The sequence below is a fragment of the Aspergillus melleus genome (genome assembly GCF_016097325.1).
Source record: "Aspergillus melleus strain CBS 546.65 chromosome Unknown contig9, whole genome shotgun sequence".
In the NCBI taxonomy this organism is placed as follows: Eukaryota; Fungi; Ascomycota; class Eurotiomycetes; order Eurotiales; family Aspergillaceae; genus Aspergillus; species Aspergillus melleus.
In genome coordinates, this window is record NW_025763378.1 from 794,300 (window position 1) to 811,345 (window position 17,046).

General features: G+C 51.4%; 5 protein-coding genes across 5 annotated transcripts; 4 read left to right on the forward strand and 1 right to left on the reverse strand.

Annotated features, from left to right (window-relative positions):
* Positions 1 to 268: 268 nt before the first annotated feature.
* Positions 269 to 1,558, forward strand: NAS2 (putative 26S proteasome non-ATPase regulatory subunit Nas2). The gene is made up of 5 exons (XM_046094670.1): positions 269 to 356; positions 406 to 571; positions 644 to 716; positions 767 to 1,122; positions 1,226 to 1,558. Exons 2-5 carry the CDS (start codon positions 407 to 409, stop codon positions 1,352 to 1,354), a joined length of 723 nt encoding a protein of 240 aa, XP_045950649.1. The 5' UTR covers positions 269 to 356; position 406; the 3' UTR covers positions 1,355 to 1,558.
* Positions 1,559 to 1,919: 361 nt separating this feature from the next.
* Positions 1,920 to 2,962, forward strand: GSP1_2 (Ran family GTP-binding nuclear protein; the record flags this gene model as incomplete). The annotated part of the gene is made up of 5 exons (XM_046094671.1): positions 1,920 to 1,988; positions 2,180 to 2,272; positions 2,346 to 2,499; positions 2,563 to 2,768; positions 2,831 to 2,962. The coding sequence occupies 5 exons, from the start codon at positions 1,920 to 1,922 to the stop codon at positions 2,960 to 2,962; spliced, it is 654 nt and encodes a 217-aa protein (XP_045950650.1).
* Positions 2,963 to 3,803: 841 nt separating this feature from the next.
* LDX57_012924 (DEAD/DEAH box helicase) lies at positions 3,804 to 8,237 on the reverse strand. Its single transcript, XM_046094672.1, has 3 exons — positions 5,843 to 8,237; positions 4,335 to 5,780; positions 3,804 to 4,276 (listed from the first exon to the last, which is right to left on the reverse strand). Exons 1-3 carry the CDS (start codon positions 7,841 to 7,843, stop codon positions 4,265 to 4,267), a joined length of 3,459 nt encoding a protein of 1,152 aa, XP_045950651.1. The 5' UTR covers positions 7,844 to 8,237; the 3' UTR covers positions 3,804 to 4,264.
* A 1,195-nt stretch (positions 8,238 to 9,432) lies between these two features.
* Positions 9,433 to 10,005, forward strand: LDX57_012925 (SCP2 sterol-binding domain-containing protein; the record flags this gene model as incomplete). The annotated part of the gene is made up of 3 exons (XM_046094673.1): positions 9,433 to 9,448; positions 9,551 to 9,760; positions 9,842 to 10,005. The coding sequence occupies 3 exons, from the start codon at positions 9,433 to 9,435 to the stop codon at positions 10,003 to 10,005; spliced, it is 390 nt and encodes a 129-aa protein (XP_045950652.1).
* Positions 10,006 to 11,618: 1,613 nt separating this feature from the next.
* LDX57_012926 (RanBP1 domain protein) lies at positions 11,619 to 15,992 on the forward strand (the record flags this gene model as incomplete). Its single annotated transcript, XM_046094674.1, has 2 exons — positions 11,619 to 11,680; positions 11,954 to 15,992. The coding sequence occupies 2 exons, from the start codon at positions 11,619 to 11,621 to the stop codon at positions 15,990 to 15,992; spliced, it is 4,101 nt and encodes a 1,366-aa protein (XP_045950653.1).
* Between the last annotated feature and the right edge of the window lie 1,054 nt (positions 15,993 to 17,046).

Here is a 17,046-nt window from a genome sequence, read left to right on the forward strand (position 1 = left end):
GTTGGAAGTCACGACCTTGACAGTGAATGCCTGAGAAAGCAGGAAGAAATCTTGATGAACAAGGATGCCTCAGTCATCTTGACATGAACGAGGACTAGATCTGCACTGTCGGCAGTAGGTTGGATTTGTATATCTTATGATTGTACAAGGATTGTGAATCCTTTCTGAATGACTCATTTAAATATAATATTCTGTTCGTAGTACATATCGACCTCTCTCTAAGTAGTGCTGTACCACGTCGCAGTAGTTATAGGTCAGGGCCATGCCAAGCCCAGCAACTGCGCAACTCCCCCCAGATTGACGCGACCCACCAACCCGATAGCTGTCGCAAACAACCCTCTTGACTAGATTTCATTGTATTTCAGCCCCTCCCAATCATGCTTTACTTGTCTTAACTCTTTCTAGAATGGGCATCCCCATGGACGATAATATCCACGCTCCTACAGTGTCCTCCGGGCCTTCGTCCGGAGGAGCTCCTCGCGATCTGGCTAAGCTTTCGATGACCGACTTGATGCAGGAAAAGGAAGGCATCGAGGAAGAGCTATCAACGCTCAGCAGTGTCCTCAGCTCCGTGAGTGTACCCTCCCTTGTTTACAGAGTTCTCGAAATCGCTTCGTGACGTAACTGACGATATGATCTCTAGCATGGCGTGAACATGAACACCACTCTCACAACCTTCGACGGATACCCACGAGACGACATCGACATCGCCCAAAGTAAGCAGCGAACAATAACGCGTTGATATACCTACTAAGACCTATCTAAGTCCGTACGATTCGAACCAAAATCATCCGACTTCGCAACGATCACAAAGATGCCATGACCCATCTCGAGAGGAAGGTTCACGAACAATTTACGAATTTGCAGCGCGCGCAGGGCTCTACGACTTCCGATAATGCCAACGGCACCAACGGAACGCGGTCGGACTCGAATGATACTTCTCTGTCAAATGCAGGGGCACTGGGACCGGCGTTTGCAAGAGTGAACAGCGTCGTGCCTGCAAGCCCCGCAGATCAGGCCGGGCTAAAGGCAGGCGATACTGTTCGCAGCTTTGGGACTGTGAACTGGATCAACCATGAACGTCTGACCAAAGTTGCAGAAATCGTTCAACAAAACGAAGGCGTAAGCATCGCCCCCTCTTTTCCATTTCCTATGCGTTCTATCCTATTGGCGGGTTCAACGATCCGGCATCTTAGGCTTAAGCCTTCATACTGACTTCATTTAGCGAGCCGTCCCCGTGAAGGTTGTCAGGAAAGATGAGTTGGGCAGCAGTGCGGATTTGACCCTGGAGCTTACACCACGCCGTGACTGGGGTGGTAGAGGTCTATTGGGCTGTCATCTGGTCCCTCTGTAAACGGGATCAGAAGGAAATTGGTCGGTGATGCAATAGGTTAAATTAGCGTGTTCATTGTTTTTTCTTTTTCTCTTTTACTTTTTTTCAACCTCGGGTGAGGGATGAGATATGGCGACATGCTTTGATGATGCCTTATGACTAGTATTTGGTGCCGGAACAGACATAATAATGCAGAGGAGAGGCATTCACCCCTTGAGCAGCAGTCAAAGAAGTTCTAATAATAAAATCTCGTAGAATAAGCAGCCAGTCTGGTTTGTGCTTTGTCTGCCTCGTGGATCGACCGCTTTGTGCCGCAGTACCGCGGGGCATTCCTGCCTGAGGCTACAATTGCACGTGACCTCTGGGGTTGGACGACCGACGGGCAAAAATTCCATCACCAAAATCGCCTTTCATTCTGTTCCTCCCTATCCTCACGTCGCTCTACCGCACACCCCTTCTTCCATCGCCCTCCACCCGTCGCTTTTATTTGACGACCTGGAATACACGTCTTCTCGTGTTACCGACTCATTTTCTCCTCTAATACTTTTTTTTTGCCCTTTTTTTTCACCTCACATAAAACATCACTATGGCTGAAGCCGCGCAGGCCCCACCAACCTTCAAGCTCGTCCTTGTCGGTGACGGTGGTACTGGAAAGGCAAGTTGGATCGATTTTGTCCTCTAATGCATCGATGTCTTCAGATACGAGACTTCTGTCGCCATCTTCGGCAATAGAATCTGTCGAGCCGTCTTTGTTTATCCCAGTCCCCGCCGCTGTCAACAAAAAAAATTCTCTTCCCGCCTACCACACCATCGACATGACATATCGCTAACGTTCATCGACTACAGACCACCTTCGTCAAGCGTCACTTGACTGGCGAGTTCGAGAAGAAGTACATCGCCACTCTCGGTGTCGAAGTGCACCCTCTTACTTTCACCACCGTATGCCCCGCCAGTGACCCCGCTTTGGTCGTCCCACCGCCCTTGTTTTTCGCTCGACTAACCTGTATGCCAGAACCTGGGAACGATCCAGTTCGACGTGTGGGACACGGCCGGTCAGGAGAAGTTCGGTGGTCTCAGAGATGGTTACTATATCAACGGCCAGTGCGGTATCATCATGTTCGATGTGACCTCGCGTATCACCTACAAGAACGTCCCCAACTGGCACCGTAAGTTTAGCCAACAAATCCTGAGGCTATCGATTCGTTCGGATGTTTGACCATGAACCGCAGGTGATCTCGTCCGTGTCTGCGAGGGTATCCCCATCGTGCTGTGCGGTAACAAGGTCGATGTTAAGGAGCGTAAGGTGAAGGCCAAGACCATCACCTTCCACCGCAAGAAGAACCTCCAGTACTACGACATCTCCGCCAAGTCCAACTACAACTTCGAGAAGCCCTTCCTGTGGCTTGCTCGCAAGCTGGTCGGCAACCCCCAGCTGGTAAGACTCCCACAACTCTTCCCGAGCACCTAAAGACCCTTCACTAACACTCCTGCTCTCAGGAATTCGTTGCTGCCCCCGCTCTCGCTCCCCCCGAGGTGCAGGTCGACCCCGAGCTCCTTGCCAAGTACAACGACGAGATGGCCGCCGCCGCCCAGATGCCTCTGCCCGACGAGGAGGACGCAGACCTCTAAACGTCAGGTCACTGAAAGGGATAGGGGAAGAGCGATTCATCCGCCATTGCGCAACCATGGCAGAGAATCTCCGTTTTCCCCGCAAGTGTTTGTTTCGTTATGCAAAGTCTCCAATTACGATACAACGAATAGCGGTCGGTGGATAGGCCCGTGAAACGGTCGGCATGATTATGCGTTTGCAATATTACAAATAGTAGTCTAGACTCCTTTTATCTTCAAAGTTCTTTTTTTTCTTTTTCCTTTTTATCCCCCGTTCTCCTCGCGAGGCGATGCAATTCATCGCCCAAGAAAATGCAATGTGACAACGACTCTAGGAATAGTCGATTGGAAAAGCAAAAGCGAACCCAAAATGCCTTTCTATCTACCTAACCGTGAAGCCAAAATTCCGAAAACTCCGTAATTCGCATAGACAACCCACCCTATACCAGATCTCCAAGAGGGCACCTAAAAAACAATTGTTGGTCGATACCTAAACAAAACCCCCCAACAACAACCCACCTACCTAAAAAGGCCCCATCTAATCCAAATACGATCAATTCCCTGGAAAATCCAGGAACCGCACAACGCAACAATAGGCATTGTGGGTGACGTCATGATGTCATTTGGGTAAGTAAACTACAAGCAAGCAAGCAGGTCGTATAGCTAGGTATGTAGGACAGGATAGTCAAAATCACGCATGGCAGATATGTACTGTACCTACCTTGGGACTTTTTACGGACATCGAGGTGGTTGCCTAGGTTTTTTAGGGAGTGTGTATCTATCTACCTCAGGGAGTTTTAGTATAGGTGAAAAGGAAGAGAGAATTGATAGTGACGAGAAGTTAAGAAGCCATGGATTATTCAAAAAAAAAGAAAAGAAAAGAAAAGAAAAAGAAAGAAAATCAATCTCAAGAGGGAGCCGAAAGAGGAGCCTGAAAGTAGGGCAATCAATCAATCTCTAGAATCAAATAAATTGTATTGGGAGAGCAAGTGTAACCGAAATATCTGAGCCCTCGAAAGCAAGACCAATGGTCTATTGGAACAGACAGCGGGAATGAAGGGCTTGAAGTGAAAGCAGAATCATGAAAAGGAATATTGCTCGAAAGTATCGACTTATGATGCTCTCAATGCCAGTGTCCTGGTCTATGTAAACCGAGAAGAAGTCGAACAGATACAGGAAACAGAACGCATTTTGTAACATAGCCGGGGCAGAATAACAGACAGATTAGGGGTATCTTGGTTTCTTTTGTAATGGATTTAACGCGATTGATAAAGCTGCAAGAATCCAACAACGCCGGGTCGTGAGGTAATTAGGGAAAGATGTTTAATGGACACCCTAATCAAGAAGGTTAGCATCGTGATGTCTATGCGTGGAGTGTGGTCGGAAGACTTACAAATAGGTAGGCCAGCTCTCTGGTCCCCAAACGAGAAATGCTCTTTGAGGCATTTTCGTCAAGGGCGCCTTCGATGATTTCTCGCTTCTTGTCCTGAAGTTCGAGAATACGATCTTCGACGGTCTTCTCTACAAGAATTCGATGGATATGCACTTCCCTCAATTGTCCGATTCGATGAGCACGGTCAATCGCCTGCTCCTCGATGTACGGGTTCCAGAATGGATCGAAAATTATAACTTGAGATGCAGCGACAAGGTTAAGTCCAGCATTACCAGCCTTCAGCGACACCAGCATAATCCTGCAGTCAGGATTGTCGGTGAAATCAAGCACCGCCGAGTTCCGGTCCGCGGGCTTCATACTGCCGTCGTAGCGTCGGTAGCCCCATCCGCTGCGCATGATCGGAACCTCGAGCAAGTCAAGCAATGCAGTAAATTGGCTGAAGATAATGGTTTTTTCCTTCGCTTCGCCGAGCTGAACATCGCGTAAGATGTCCATTGCTTTGTCGATCTTGGCGCTAGATATCCATGTTTTGTCCAGACGGCGGAGATATTTGCGCTTGGATTTCTGATTTTTCGAGGCTTCCTTCTTCAGATCCGCAAGGGTCTTCTTGGTATTTTGGGGCATTTTCCCTTTCTTTTTACGTTTCGGTGACTGAGCGGTCTTGTTTTCTTCGTCGTCACTCACGATGAATCGAGACAAGCTGTCTTGGTCGCTGTCGTCGCTGTCATCCTCGTCTTCTTCAGCGGGTTTAGGCAGTTCCAACTCTGCGGACTCGCTGGACTCGTCGGGGAAGTGAACTTTCTTGAACGACAGATGATCGGTGATCTTTTTGGGATCAACCTTGCCACGGCAATTCGGGCATTTGACGTCGACGGTGCCATCGTGGCCTTGCCTCACGGACAGCTCTGGGTCTGAAATCCTTGAGAAACACTCAGCGCAGGTGCTATGGCCGCAAGGGAAGAAGATAATCGGATTGTCAACGGCATCGATACAAATGGGGCATTCGAGGTCACTGTTTCCTTTCAGGCGAATGACGACGTCGTTACCGAAGGCTTTCGCATTCTCAACGAGGTCCAGCTCATCCGTGTTCGCGTTGAGCTTGACGCTATAGTCTTTGATCAGGTGGGGGTGGCAACAAGCTTGTCGAAGTCGGAGGAGCAAGACCAGGATGTTGGAGTAATTGCGTCCAACAGTGCCAGCTTCCAGATATTTGTTAAACTGGAGTTGGGTCTGCGCTTCAAGTGCCGAATACAACTCCTGCTCATCGTCACTGAAAACAGCGTGCACCTTTTCTAACACCCTCCGTGGGAGTTGAAGAATGGGTTTGCCGTCGATCTTAGATTCTTTCGTTCGTCTCAAAAGAACCGCCTTGAGCAACACCTGCAGCTGTTTCATCGCTTTTTTCTGCGCATTAGCACTACCAGACTTCAAGGGGCGCGTGAAGTCCTGAGAGCAAGATTTGTTAGACATCCGATTGGTGATAAAATAGGGAGAGCGAGTGTACTTACATGATTGAATCTGTCCAGGCTTCCGTAAGGTCGAATGCGCAGAAACTTCAACAGAGAATGCAACTCCTGGACGCTGTTCATCATCGGAGTCCCGCTCATGCACCAGCGGTACGTCGAGTCAAGACGGCAACACGCTATCGCAGCCTTTGTATTCCGGTTTTTGATGCACTGAGCTTCGTCTATGATGACACGATACCATTTGCTGCTCGGACCAAGACATGGCATAGATTTGAGAAGCTCTCTGGACTCGGTCGGTTCATGTCCGTGGAGTTCATCATACTTTTCCCTGCGCTTCAATTCAGAGGAGAGGGTGCCGAATGTGGTAAGAACCACGTCGTAGTCTCTCAGGTCCCTGAAGCCCACGGCTCGTTTGTCGCCATGCAATACGTAGACTCTCAGCTGGTGCTGTCCGGGCTTTAGAACTCTCTGGATCTCTCGCTTCCACTGCTGCATCAATGCGACCGGAGCAATGATGAGCGTTGCTTTCCTTTCCGAGTCTTCAGGGGGTCGGGAGACCATAAGCGCGATGGCTTGGATTGTCTTTCCCAGTCCCATATCATCCGCAAGAATGCCGCCTTTCTGATCCTGTTCCTCCAACGATTTCATCCACGCCAGCCCTAGCTTCTGATGCTCCAGCAAATTAAATTTCAGGGCTTCAGGGGTGCCTTCACGATTTTCCTTGGAGATATCGGAATCGGGTCTGATGGTTTCAAGTAATTGCTTGATATCGTCGTTTATTTTTTGAGGATCTTCCCCCTGTCCGTAGAGATCATTCAACATGTCGTAATATGGATCTGGACCTTCATGCTCAGGGAGCGGGATTCCTCGATGTGATGAAAACGGACTAGAATCTGATCCGAAGATGGACCTCCCTGCCTGTTCAAACAGCTGTTTTCCTGCATTAAGCCTTGCCAGAGTATTCTGAAACACGTTTGGCCCGTACACCGGACCAGACGCACCGAGACTTCGGGGTGGTATGTTTTCGAAACGGTGTACCTCTGGACGCCTAGGCATCCAAGGATAGGTGGGCATGCCGTCGGTGTAATGGTTTGACGGGCTACGTGTGTGATGCTGGAAATCTCCTTCAGTGATTTCTGCGAGGTCGCTATCGTCGCTGTCCTGAGCTATGGGGACGGGGTAGCGTTCGGATCCGGTGCGATTTCCGTCGGGGAATAAAGGGGCTCGAAAATGCGAGCGATTGGGATCATGACTGGGATCACGATATGAAGACCATTGATCGCCCCTTTCCTCGGCTGAAAAGGATGGGACAGGAAAAGTCGAGGTTCTGCCATGATGAGCAGGGCTGCTCACGGGTGATGACGGCCGATGGCGCTCCTGAAAGCCTTCATTGAGCCTACGGGCAAACTCTTCATCTTGTCGCTCCTGTTCTTTGCGCATCTCAAGCCATTGTTCGGCCTTCCGCTGATCCTCCTGGAGACGTAAGAGGGTATCCCGACTGTCCAAACCGAGAAGCTTGTGCAGCTCGTCAGCACCGTCATCCGTCGGTATGCTGGGGCTCGACCGGGCGACGGAACTAGAGGTTTCTGATGGTCGGCTTGTTTGCACACGCTTGACCGGCGGTTCAAGATCGTCCGTGAAATCGGTTTCGGCATCTTCATCGGCGTCTTCATACCCATCGGTCACGTCCTCATTACGCTGACGCTTCCGCATATTTGAGGGACCCACGAAAAAAGGCGAATCATGCCGATGATTTGATTGAAATGACCATGAGGCAGATGCGTCAGGCTGTTCTAATTGAGGCCGACTTACAACAGTATGTTCTGCGGCGCCATGAGAAGAAGGTTGACTCTGAAAACTAGCGGGAGGTTCACCGCGGAGTACCGCCAGACGCGCTTCGAGTTCTTTAATGATGTCTAGAATCTCCTGCCTTTCGGCGACCGCATCAGGCCGTTCCTGGTCTAAACTTTCTAGAATGACCTGGTTCAATTGCAGATCATCCAAGACATCCTCGACGGACGCGTCAATTGTCGAAGACGCCATGGCTTAAGTCCGGCAAAGGGTAATTTTGCACAAACCTGGACCTTTGTACAGGCTCTGCCTGCGAAAGATGAGAAGCCCCACGGCTAGGCAGGAACGAACGCGAGCTGGACTGATGTCCACGGCTGTAAATAGTACAGATGAGATTGGCCGTGGATTAAAATAGGAAATGAAAGCCCGCGTCGAAATTCTTAGAGTAGGTAATGAGAATTAGACGTGTTGACGATCGCTCTTGGCGGAGCAAAGTCCGAAGTTAAGAAAGGATGACGGAGGAACGTCAGAAAGAACCCACTACAAAGGACAAAACCAAGCCAGAACGATAGAAGAAAGAAATCAAAGGAAAGAAACGCAAAGAAAACAAAAGAAAAAAGGGGGAGAGACGGTACGAGGGGTGGATGGGAGGCTGCAGCTTCACTCTTTCGATTGACTCTGATGTAGACTGGTAGAAAAGTCGCTGCAGGGGAAAATCCGTGCTTCCGAAAGTCACGGGGTGGCAACCTGATCTGTCATCCATCGCTGCCTGCCGACTTTGTTTTATCTATCAACTTTGATCGGTTTGCAAGGAAACTCTACTGATATCTCCGGATCTAAAACTGGGATGTTCCAGTTCGCTCTGTTTGCTCTGGACAGACATTTGTCAATGCTGACTGCTTGCTCACTCCATAGGAAGGCAATGGCTTGTCGAGGGTCCCTCGTCCCAGCTCTCCAGACCACAAACATGAGAATATATCGAATCAATTGTCTCTAGGAGGTGGAGCCAATTAGCGACCTGGGGTGACTGTCACGCACTACGGAGTAAGCAAATCAAGGCGAGAAATTCCCGTTGCACAGGTTGAGACAGCCAAACGCATTGTCAACGGTATGGCTATCGAAAGTCTACTTCGAATGCCAGTACTGTCCATAGGCAGGAGATCTCTAGGGAGAAGAAAATGTGAGAACAGGAGCAAAAATCTTCCAATCCGCCGTCTCCTACCTGGTGCTTCAGCTGGATGATTCGCGGAGCATGTTCGGACGGAAAATATGTGAAAGACTGCTCGCTTAACGTCACAAGCCTGCAGGGTCTACTTTCTAGCATTTTCTCCGGAGTAAGGAACCGTCATGTAGTTTAGGTGACCTACTCCAGCCGGGAAACGAGGCACGGCCTGATCCATGTGGCATTGATGGCCATCATTGGTGGGCAGGACATGGTGCGCAATGCTTACCGCATTGGGAGAGGTCGTCAATTCATGCACGGTAGATGCTCCATTTAAGACCGTGGAAGTGGGCAACAGAGAAGAATTAGAAATTAAGAACGAGAGCGTAATTACTGTGTAGAAGTGTAGATCTCAACGAAGCTTTCCTGATCACAGGAGCGCCCGCGGCAGCCTCGGTTCAAAAGCCGCCCGACCGCCTCCCCCGTTCACATGCCCCGAACACTCCGGGGTAGCTTCCTTTGGCCTTGTGGCCTTTGGTCGAACCCCGGATATCTCTGCTCTCCTTATTTAACATCTGTCATCCTCTGATTTCTCCGTCATCGAACTCTGCATCTTACTCTTACTCCTGCTCCTCTGACTTCTTCTCTACGAAACACCATCCTATTAGTTATACCAACCATGGCTCTCAAAAACGGTATGTCTGTCCTCTCGTCAACCCCCCCGGTCGCCTAGACGCGATACAACCCCCCTGTTTTCCGTGACTCTAGCTGATTTTCATCTTACTTCGCTGCATCAGACGCTTTCCCTTCGTCCGCCGCCTTCGACGTGATCCACTCCACCCTTCAGGGTGACGCTGCCGAGCGCAAAGACGCCGTTGACAAGGCCAAGGCCGTCGTCGCTTTCAACCTCAGGAACTCGAAGGGCGAGGAGGACAGCTGGTACTTGGACCTCAAGGAGAAGGGTGCCGTGGGCAAGGGCGCTGCTCCTCCCGGTGGAAAGGCCGACGGTTAGTACATCCGGTCCTCTTGGTTCAACGTGTCCGATGGACATTTACGGTTCCGTGCTAATTCTCGGCGGTATCCGACAGTGACCCTTTCCCTGTCTGACGAAGACTTCGCTTCCCTGGTGTCGGGCAAGGCCAACGCCCAGCGACTGTTCATGGGAGGCAAGCTCAAGATCAAGGGCAACATTATGAAGGCAACGAAGATGGAACCCATCATGAAGAAGGCCCAAGGCAAGGCCAAGCTATAGATACCCTACTATTTGTATTCAAATGTTTTACTCGACTCAATACTATGACACGATTTTGATCTTTCTGTGCATTTGCCTCTTAAATCCTCGGCCAAAATCCTGTTTATCGCGATGTGCCACGTTATTCGGCTTATTTATCGGAATCCCCCGATGTATGAGTAGTTTCCCGGAAAGTACCCAATATGTATGCAAATTAAACAGCAAACATAATTTTGAAGTTTGCGATAGATTTTGTATCTGGACATGAGGTCGTAGAGATCATATCCTCAGTCTATAGGTATTGCCCTCTGTCACATCGCGGCCGAATATATATCTCAGGGGCCAACCGTCCGATGACATAAACAAACAACAAAGAAACTGATGATTCTATATTAAGAGTGGTATCTAGATTATAACCCGTCGTATACGTTGCATATTTACAATTTTTATCGGTCCTTTCCTCCAGGTTCTATCCCTCTTATCCTTTCAGGCGATTGCTGCAGATCGGCGGCATCCAAGACGTCATATTCGTTGCCCGCACTATTCAATCTTGCCATGGAAACAAGGCGTAAGGTAAGACGTTACGGCGCTCTTGCCCCACGGTGTCTTCCGTCGGTGGGAAATACCGTTTCGTGTCGTCAGGGCCGGGTAAAGGTGGGTGTAGGACATATATCAGAAGAGGTTCGTCCCTCTGTTCTCCTGTAGGGGCGTGTGTGTGAAGGCCTCCGAGGACCATCTTTGCAAAAGCCCAGTTGACACTGTAGATGCACATGCACCCTGCACCGTGTTAACTCTCCTTCGGTTGAGTGACTCTGACGCTTAAAGAACGCGGAGAGCTGCCAAGAATCGCCCTGCCGGACATCACGTGAGGGTATTTTTCTGCCAGCTGAGCCTTTCGCCCTTCCGCCGCCGAAGAAAAAAAAAAGTCGCGAGTCGAACGGTTGAAAACCAAAAAAAGCAGCTCCGTTGAACACCTCCTATCCCTCCACCCCCCCGACACGGCAGGAGCGCATCGAAAGGGACCCTCCTCCCCTTTATTTCTCAAACACAAAGCGCTGCCGTCCTTTCCTCATCTCCTTTCTCCCCATAGTCATAAACCGTTGCGCCCTTCTTTGAGGAGCATTGACCTTTGTCGACTCGTTGCTGCGGTTAACCTCGCGCCTTTCGCGATCTATCTCCGACACTCACAACGAGCGCGTGATCTGTCGTGTTCATCGTCCTGCAGCTTGAGGACGATAGTATATATCTCTTGGAACCTTCGCTGGTATCAAGAACACCGTTTCGTCGCCATTTGCTTGATTCCAGGACGTCGCGACCGTAATCGCTCGATTCTCGAACACCGGTTGCGGACCGTCACAACCGGAGGGTAAATCACCCAGTATCATCGATAACCGCTGGACGACCCTAGGCGAGAAGCCCCGCGCGACCTTCAGACCATAGTTGGTGGATGGAAAGAGCTGAGTTGGATAGCTCTGTTAATAACGTGGTCTAAAAGAAGGGGCTGGACACCTGCCGCTCAGTCAGCTTGAGAGCAATCGAAGGCTTCGGACGGAGCGGTTTGGGTGCAATAAATGTCTAAAAGAGGGGCTCAGGGTCCTCAAGGGGACAAGGATACCGATCTATTTTCATTCAATATGTCGAGTACACCGGACGAAAAGCCCCAGCGGGCCACGGCCGCTCAGCTAGCAAACAGAAAGTAAGTGAATGTAGACCGACCTTTGCGATCACCCTCAGAACCGGAACTTTCCTGCTGTCTGCACCACTCACCTGCATTTCCTTCCTGTCGCCATGGAAATTTTCACTGCCTGGCCACCATTCACTGTCGAGTGCGTCAGGTGCCTATCTTTTGTCGTCTTCCCCCCTTCTTGATCATAAAATTCCCATTTTCTTCCTCTCTCCCACCTCTCGTTTCCAACCCTCTCACATTCATTCCAAAGCAATCTGAACCTCTCTAACAATCTTGTCACAGAATCAAGGACGTTCGAAGACGTCGTCCAAACTCTTCTACCCCAAGTACCACAGGTGCCTCTTTCAGTGGTGCCTTTAATTCTCTTGATCCCAATACCGTCTCTTCTTCATCACCTGCTCCCCAATCACCTTCCAGCAGCTTCACGTTTGGGCAATCCCAAAGCTTCCCTGGCGCTAGCTCAAGTTCCAACCAACCGAGTCAGAACGGAGGCTCGCCCTTTTCCTTTGGATCGGGAACCGGCGGCAGCTCCTTCAATTTCTCTTCTGGCGGAGGACAAGCGTCGTCTACTAATAACCCTTTCGCCACCATGAGCTCAGGTGGTAGTCAGCCTTCGTCCGGAGGTGGTCAATTCTCCGGCTTCCAGGGTAGTATGTTTAACCTGCCGCCGGCGGGAAGTTCCGGTCCAGCCCAACAGTCTCTGCCTTCTGGAGGTCTGTTTGGAAACAACTCTCAGCAGTCTACCACCCCTGGAGGTATCTTTGGCACTCCTGCCAGCAGTGCACCCTCTGGTCTATCTGGCGCCGCACCTGCAAGCACCAATTTGTTTGGTGCCAATGGTGCTACCAGCAGTACCCCTCAACCTAATCTCTTCGGTGGATCAAGCACCGAGAAACCCTCCCCTTTCTCTCAGTCTACTGCCTTTGGAGAGTCGATGCAGACTTCGCCCGATGCCAAAAACAACTCTTCTCAATCGAAGCCTCTATTCGGTGCATCTGCGCCAAGCTTTGGAGGCTCCACCACTTTTGGTAGCCCTGCTGCTGGGTCTACTTCCGTGTTTGGGGCTCCACCATCGACTACTGCTGAAACTCCTTCAAAGCCTCTCTTCGGAGCAGCACCAACAAACTCATCTACTCCATCGGCATTTGGTGCCGCCACGCAGTCTACCTCCGCTAGTACTCCCGCAGTGACTGCTACCGCAAGCACTGCCCCTGCCACTTCCACCCTGTTTGGCTCTGGTTCGCCTGCTAAGCCAGACACCCCTTTTTCGAATCTTTTTGGTGGCACGCCTACTTCAACGGCCACGCCGAATGCCTCCGAGCGAAAAGGCGCTGATGAGAAGAAGGCAGAACCCGCGCAGCCTAAATCAGGATTCCAGTTCACCCCTGCCAACACAACAGCGCCTTCTCTATTCTCAAAGAGCGAGACGCCTGCCGCGCCAGCCAGTGGTTTGTTCCAGACTCCCAACGCCGGCAGCAGTCTGTTTACCCCCAAGCCCGCCGTCGCCCAGGAACAGGAGAAATCAGAGCCTGCCTCGCCGAATCCGTTCCAAAGTCTGTTCTCCCCGAAGCCTACTACCCCGGGACCAGCTGCATCGAGCACGCCCTCGACAGAACAAAAGCCTCTGCCATCCGCTGCCCCATTTGGCAACCTGTTCGCACAGAAGCCGAGTTCGCCTGGTGGGAACGCTCAGACGAGCGGCTCAGAGGCGCCATCTACTACTACTCCTCTCTTCGGTGCTCCTGCTTCTAGCCTGAATGCATCTGCATCTTCGTCCGCGCCACAGGCGTCTCTTTTCTCTAAGCCGACCGAGGCTAAGCCCCAGGAGCCAGCTAAGTCTCCCGCACCTGCCCAGAGTCCTTTCAAGCCTAGCACTACGATTTCGTCGTCGCCATCCGTGTCGAATCCCGCTAGTAAGAAGGTCTCGGCATCGAGCTTTGAGAACCTGCAGCCGTCCGGGCTCCCCGGTACTCTGAGTCAGGAGACCAAGGAAGAAGTGGGAATGCACTACCGTATCCGCATGCTTAATCTCTCCTTCCAGCGAGAAGTCGCAAAATTGGATCCCGGCAGCGATGATTTCGAAAAGCTCATCTCTTACTATTTGCGTGTGCGTGCGACTCTCGGGGCGCCCGTCGGGGAACGCATTCCTAAGCGGAAGCCCGAGGTTGACCAAAACGGCGCTGTCGAGGGGCCTTGCAAGAAGGCCAGGCCGTCTTTTGGCGTTGGTGCAGAGACTCCAACCAAGCCCACCCCGTCTACTCCAACCCCGACTGCTCCCGCAACTACCACCGCTACCCCCTCTAAGCCCGCGTCTACTGCTACCCCCAACAGCCACAAGAGGAAGTCCCCTGATCGCGAAGACGACGACAGTCGCCCTGAGAAGCGTGTCAACGGGGATTCTACGACGGCGAACATTTTCGCCCAGTCATTTTCCAAGTCAAAGTCTTCCGATGGCGAATCGGCTCAGGCGGCTCCTCCTACCCCAGCGAGCGCTTCTCCTGTCAAGGCGCCATCCCTCTTCCCCACGCCGTCTGCCCCGTCTCCCGCCAAGCCTACCTCTGAGTCCTCCAAGGCTCCCGAGAATTCTGCCTCGTCGCTGTTCGGTTCTTCCGCTTCAATCTCAAAGCCCACATTCATAGCCCCGACCACCAACGCCGCGGCTGCACCCAACCCCTTTGTTTTGAAGCCGTCTGGGGACAAGAGCGCGGATGCTGCATCCGGCCCTCCTAAGTTCGACACCGGATCAACCAACTTCTTTGCTCAGTTCAAAGCCCAGGCAGATAAGACCGCCGCGAAGGAGAAGGCCAAGCGGAAGGCCGAAGACTTTGACTCCGACGAAGAGGACGAGGCCGAGTGGGAGCGTAAAGATGCTGAGAAGCAGCGCCAGAAGCGGCAACAGTTGGAGTCTAGTGCCCCTAAGCGTGCTGTAATGGTGCCGGGCAAGGGCTTCGTTTTTGAAGACGCCAGCGGCGCGGAAGACAAAGCTGCAGAGTCTGCTTCTTCCACCTCTGGTGCTGGCGCCTCGGTCTTCGATGCCAAGGCCAAGTCTGCCACAAGCTCCAGCAACATCTTTGGTCATTTATCGGCGACCCCGTCGGAGGTGGAAGAAAACGACGCAGACGACACGGAAGAGGATGAAGGTCCGAAGGAACTCTCTTCTGCCCCAAGCAGCGAAAAGGCCGAGACTAGCGCTCCTGCACTGTCCGCCAACGAGAGTAGCGACGATGGTGATATCACCAAGGCCCTCCAGAAGGCTAAGCAGCCTGAGAAGGCCTCGACCAACGGGCCGATCGAGTCGAATGGCGGTGGCCGCAGCTTGTTCGATCGTGTCCAATACGATGAGGATGGTAACCCTAAGCGGCAAGGCGAGGAGGAGGAGAAGAAGAAGCTTTCCACCTTCTTCAACTCATCTAAATATGCGTCGTCGTTCAACTCGCCCGCACCGTCTGAATCTACTCCCAACCCATTCGGCCAATCTACCAAGGCCCAGCCTGAACAAGCTGCCTCCCCATTTTCCAAGCCGGCTACCCCCAATCCTTTCGGCAGTCTTTTCGGAGCATCCACGACTTCGGGCGCCGCCACTCCATCGATTTTCGCCAGCAACAACAGCACCCCGAAGCCCGCTAACGATCAAACCTGGAAGAGAGACTCTCCCATCAAGTTCGCTGGCGATTCCACCGTCTCCTCAGGCCCCAAGATCGATTTCACGGCCCCAAAGACAGCGCCCGACTCGTCGAAGTCGCTCTCAACCCTCTTCGGAGGCGCTTCCAGCGGGCCAAACTCTTCTACCGCCGGCACCTCGCCTGCCACGGGTTTCTCTTTCGGGGGTCCCGCTCAAAAGCCGGCATCCTTCCTCGCTTCGTCCACTCTTGGCTCTGCGGCGCCTAGCCGTACACCCACCCCGGGTGTCACCACCGATACAGGTGCCGAAGAGTCTGGGGATGGTGAATCGGCAGAGTCTCTTCCCCAGGTTGACTTGTCGAGGGGCGGCGCTGGCGAAGAAAATGAAGACGTGGTGATTGAGCTCCGTGCACGAGGAATGAAGCTGCTGCCGTCCGGCTGGGAAAGCCAGGGCGTGGGATTTGTCCGCGTCCTGAAAGACCGGACCACTTCGCGCGGCCGTGTTCTTCTGCGTGCTGATCCCAGCGGAAAGGTGGTCCTCAATGCTGCTTTGATGAAACAGATTAAGTACATCGTTTCTGGGAACAGCGTGCAATTCCTCGTGCCTCAGGCTGAGGGCGCTCCGGAGCAGTGGGCTGTCCGGGTGAAGAAGGAAGAGGTGCAGCGTTTGGGCTCTGCGATCGAGGAGACCAAATCTTAATGGTCGACTCGTATCTTCTTATCTTGCTTTTTCTTTTATCTTTTCCCTTTACTTCTCTTCCTCCTCCTCCCCCTGTTTTTCTTTGCAAAGTACTCATGAATCGGCGCAGAAGATTGCATGCATTTCCAGCAACCTAACGATGAATTTTCTTGTTCTTCTTTTCATTTTCGCCCGGGTTTGCCAGAATTGCCCGGCGATGTATTATGGCTTGGTTTTTTGTACCTGTTCTGTTTTTTTGTTCTAGCATACTGCTTGTTCTTTTTCTCTCAAAAGCAATCACTTGAATTGGTTGCATGGATTGCATTGTTTGTTGAAAGATGTATTTTTTTTTCCCTTTTCTTTTTCTTTTTCTTTTTTTTTTTTCAAGTGGTCAACCGACTGATTTCTTTGTGTTGCAGACATTTTGGCTTCTGACATAGCCCGTCTTCTCTTCGGTCTTTTTCTTTCCATCCTTTGTTTGTTCCCCGAAAACCTCACATCATCCTTTGCACGTTTGCCTCTCAGATGTGACTTCAATCCGAACCTCGAGAACTTGCGAGACAATCTCTGGATGCGGTGGGCATAGTACATGGTTGGTTAGCGGAACACCAAACTCTCTGACAGGGTCGATTCAAGTAATTGAGTCTGAACCGTCGGGAATGTCGGTTAGTGTCTGCTGTACCTTCATGGAACCTTTCACTGGGTCCTGGATAGAGCTTCGCCGTTTTCTTTAGAAGGGTCGATAAGTCCGTCTTATGGATGATCATTTCTTCTTCTTACACTTCGGGACAAGCATTGATTCTAATTTTGGGGGCTTTTATGTCATCGGTCATTATTGTTGAGCCACCTCGAAGCCTCGGTTGACCAACTTGCCTGTCCTTGTCTTTTGTACATACCCTGCTTGAGCCCTCATAGAGATTAGTTATGTGACTGGAAGTTTTTCTGCGCAATCAAGATTCTGTCTTTTATCATATGTCTCTAGAACTTGTGAATCAACCCGCAAACATGGTCTAACAACAAATGCTCCTGCCTTCTTCGTAGCAAGCTAAACTAATCAAGGCAAGGCCCGGGAAAG

Bases quoted from the DNA above. Each gene is read 5' to 3' on its own strand.
- NAS2 (XM_046094670.1), top strand. From the start codon at position 407: ATGGGCATCCCCATGGACGATAATATCCACGCTCCTACAGTGTCCTCC. The intron at 572-643 runs GTGAGTGTACCC...TATGATCTCTAG, and splicing joins TCAGCAGTGTCCTCAGCTCC to CATGGCGTGAACATGAACAC. The intron at 717-766 runs GTAAGCAGCGAA...GACCTATCTAAG, and splicing joins CGACATCGACATCGCCCAAA to TCCGTACGATTCGAACCAAA.
- LDX57_012924 (XM_046094672.1), bottom strand. From the start codon at position 7,843: ATGGCGTCTTCGACAATTGACGCGTCCGTCGAGGATGTCTTGGATGAT. The intron at 5,781-5,842 runs GTAAGTACACTC...TCTTGCTCTCAG, and splicing joins GCCTGGACAGATTCAATCAT to GACTTCACGCGCCCCTTGAA.